The following is a 3,474-nucleotide window of genomic DNA, read 5'->3' as shown; positions in this document are numbered from 1 at the left end:
ATATTTATATGTACTACACTTTAAAGGTGAGGTCATAAGGCAGAAGACTTGGCAGAACTTGTCATTGCAGTGAGAGGTGCGACTTTTACATAACACATGTCTCCAGTTACTGTTTACGGATATGGCCCCCATCATAAGGGGCTGAGACATCATTATTACATGGATGGATATAATAAATCGATTGTTTGTTGATTATAAGTTATAATTCCGTGACCGGTGCGAATGATGGTTTGTTGTGAGGGGAACACACTGCTCATAGATTTACACTGGAAAATAAATTGGCTGTGAAATCGTTTGCATGGTTTATTTTGTTTTGTTTATGGGACGCTTTGAAAGTAGCATGTGCTGGTCAAAAATCTGATCATTATAAAGGGAAATTGTTACTACCATGAAGAGACTCAGTGCCAGATAATAATAAAAATAATAATAATAATAGCAATAATAATAATATTGGTAAAAGTAGTAGTAATAATAATGCTGATGATGATAGTAGTAATAATAATAATAAAAATAATAATAGTAATAGTTGTAGTAATTATAATGATGATGATGATAGTAGTAATAATAATACTAGTAGTAATACTAATAGTAGTAGTAATAATTATGATGATGATAGTAGTAGTAATAATAATAATAATAATAATACTAGTAGTAATAATAATAATAATAATAATAATAATGCTAGTAGTAGTAATAATGATGATGATGATGATAATGATGATAGTAGTAATAATAATAATAATAATAGTATTAATAGTAATAATGATGATGATGATGATAGTAGTAATACTAATAGTAGTAATAATGATGATGATGATGATCATGATGTTGATAGTAGTAATAATAATAATAATAATAATAATAATAATAATAATGGTATTAATAGTAATAATGATGATAGTAGTAATACTAATAGTAGTAATAATTATGATGATGATGATGATGATGATGACGATAATAGTAGTAATAATAATAATAATAATGGTATTAATAGTAATAACAATGATAGTAGTAATGCTAATAGTAGTAATAATTATGATGATGATGATGATGATGATGATGATGATGATGATGATAGTAGTAATAATAATAATGGTATTAATAGTAATAACGATGATAGTAGTAATGCTAATAGTAGTAGTAGTAATAATGATGATGATAGTAGTAATGCTAATAGTAGTAGTAGTAATAATGATGATGATAGTAGTAATGCTAATAGTAGTAGTAGTAATAATGATGATGATAGTAGTAATGCTAATAGTAGTAGTAGTAATAATGATGATGATAGTAGTAATGCTAATAGTAGTAGTAGTAGTAATAATGATGATGATAGTAGTAATGCTAATAGTAGTAGTAGTAATAATGATGATGATAGTAGTAATGCTAATAGTAGTAGTAGTAATAATGATGATGATAGTAGTAATGCTAATAGTAGTACCGGTAGTAGTAGTAATAATGATGATGATAGTGGGCACTGAGTGTCCATTGCCCAGTGTAAGCAGAAACCTCCGGCAAACCCAACACTTGTAGTCATCATTTATAATAGTGGGCACTTACCTGTAATAATTGCTGGGGACCTCTGCCCTCCCTCGGCTCTGAGCCAAACTTGTAAGGTGAACGTGTCCCCTGGCAACTCATTACCCGCCTTCAGACGCAGCTGGTCCCCATGCCCAGTGAAATACAGAGCTCTCCCGGGGGGCATGGACTCAGCGGCACCTTCATGCCCCTCTCGCTGCTGCTGATGATGATGATGATGATGTAGTCTCAGGTGTTCTAAGCTAGTGAGGGAGCGGCGGCCTCGGGCAAGGCTGGTAGCGCAGGAGCCCTCCTGAACGCTGCGCAATCTGCGGCTCTTCCGCACTGTCCTCCGTGCCCGCTGTGAACGCTCCTCCATCCCACACTGTGAGGCACTTGCCAAGGCTGCATATAGGAGCCCGAGAGGCAACAGGATAGTCCAGAGCAGCATCTCCAACTGTTCCCCCCCTGCACCCCACTCTTTTCTCCCGATCTGCCAGCTTTGGGCTCTATCCTCCTGGCTGGGCACTTGTCCTGGTGCAGGATCTGGGAATCACCAAACAAGGTGTCCTGATCTCCTCATCCAGCAGCTTCCACTATTTCCCCCAGTTTATTATTTTTAGACATAGAATTAAGGAGAACCCCTAATATCCCACAATAAGATGCTGAGTCCTCCCCCCTCAAAAGGATGCTTCAGCTGAACATTTTTGCCTTCTTTATAAGCTTTAAGCCCACACTGTCCCCTTAGCCCCCTCCTCTCTCCTCCTTACAAAATGAAAGAGAAGCCCCCTCCTAGGATGAGTAAACAAGAATATGCTAATCTACTCCAGGGTGCTCCACCTTCCCATTCCCCACTGAATGATTCCTATTAAACTGCAGGGATCAAGTCTGATCAATGAGGATCCAGTGCAGGCTGATGAGGATGATGAGGGTGGTGACTTGTCCTCCTCTGCTTCTTATACATCACATCCATTCAGGTAGCAGAGATGTGAGCAGGCAGGGTCCCCTCTTTTCCTGCTGCCTCCCCACTTTCCATGCTCATCCCTCTCCACAGCACACATTCCTGCTTCTTCTGCTCCCCCCCTCCTTCAACTGGCTGGGAGGAAAAGCTACTACTACTGCTGGAGATGTGTGCACACTCCTCATGCCCTCTCACAGAGTCCTGAAACTTGATTCTTTTCTGCAAATAACATTCTTTATCCTTCCTTCCCCCTTACTTTTTTAGGTTCTTTAAACTTCCATGAACCCCCCCCCCCCCCCCCTGAGTTTACCCCTCTTCTTCCAGTTCACTTGTAGTAGTTTGCATCAAAGGGTTCCCATAGGATGAAAGGATGAAGAAAGTGATTACCTTAGTCCAAATAGCTGCTGCTGGAGCAGATCAAGGTTCAAACTGAGTATGTGGACTTGGTAGAGCTAAAAAAAAATATTTTCAATTGTGGCAAAGAAAAAAGCAAAAAGTCATTGAGATAAATAAAAAACAAATAATATTGTCCCCAAAAAAGATGAAGTTAGAGAAGTGTTCTCTCTGCGCCGCTCCTATGTTTGCAGCCCAGGTAATAATCTCCCCTGCTTGTCGTTTTGTAGATCTTTTTTTTTTTCCTACAGTGGGACGTTTTTTTTCTTCTTTTTTTAACTACTTGTATTCTTCTTTTCACTCATAAACTGATCTCTGCAGCTCCCCCTAATGGTCAAACATATAACTGAATGTCAGGATTCATAGTATTATTAAGTGAAATCAGTCAACTTAATATGACCTTATAAATAAGAGAATGTAAAATTCATTTTTGATTGGAATATTTTAGATTGGGTGGGTTAAAAGTTGCTTAGATGAAGAAATTGAAAACTGTTCATGTAGAGTAATGATATAGCTGGTTAATCTATAGCTTGAGTGTGGCAGCCATCACTTTTCACCAGTCGAGTCCCCTCTCTGGTTACTGAGGATATTTACTTTCTTACACA

At 37.9% G+C, this 3,474-nt stretch overlaps 1 protein-coding gene across 1 annotated transcript in view; it reads right to left on the bottom strand.

Moving 5' to 3' along the window:
- The window catches only part of PAPPA (pappalysin 1), a 302,275-nt gene extending 300,061 nt beyond the window's left edge, over window positions 1-2,214 (bottom strand). The window contains exon 1 of the mRNA XM_075835544.1: window positions 1,558-2,214. Within this exon, the coding sequence (XP_075691659.1) occupies window positions 1,558-1,966 (409 nt within the window). The 5' untranslated portion in view covers window positions 1,967-2,214. The remainder of the gene's footprint in view (window positions 1-1,557) is intronic.
- Between the last annotated feature and the right edge of the window lie 1,260 nt (window positions 2,215-3,474).

Source organism: Rhinoderma darwinii, chromosome 8 (assembly GCF_050947455.1).
Source record: "Rhinoderma darwinii isolate aRhiDar2 chromosome 8, aRhiDar2.hap1, whole genome shotgun sequence".
Taxonomy (NCBI): domain Eukaryota; kingdom Metazoa; phylum Chordata; class Amphibia; order Anura; family Rhinodermatidae; genus Rhinoderma; species Rhinoderma darwinii.
The sequence above is the reverse complement of the archived record's forward strand: the minus strand, read 5'-3'. Positions and strand labels throughout refer to the sequence as shown.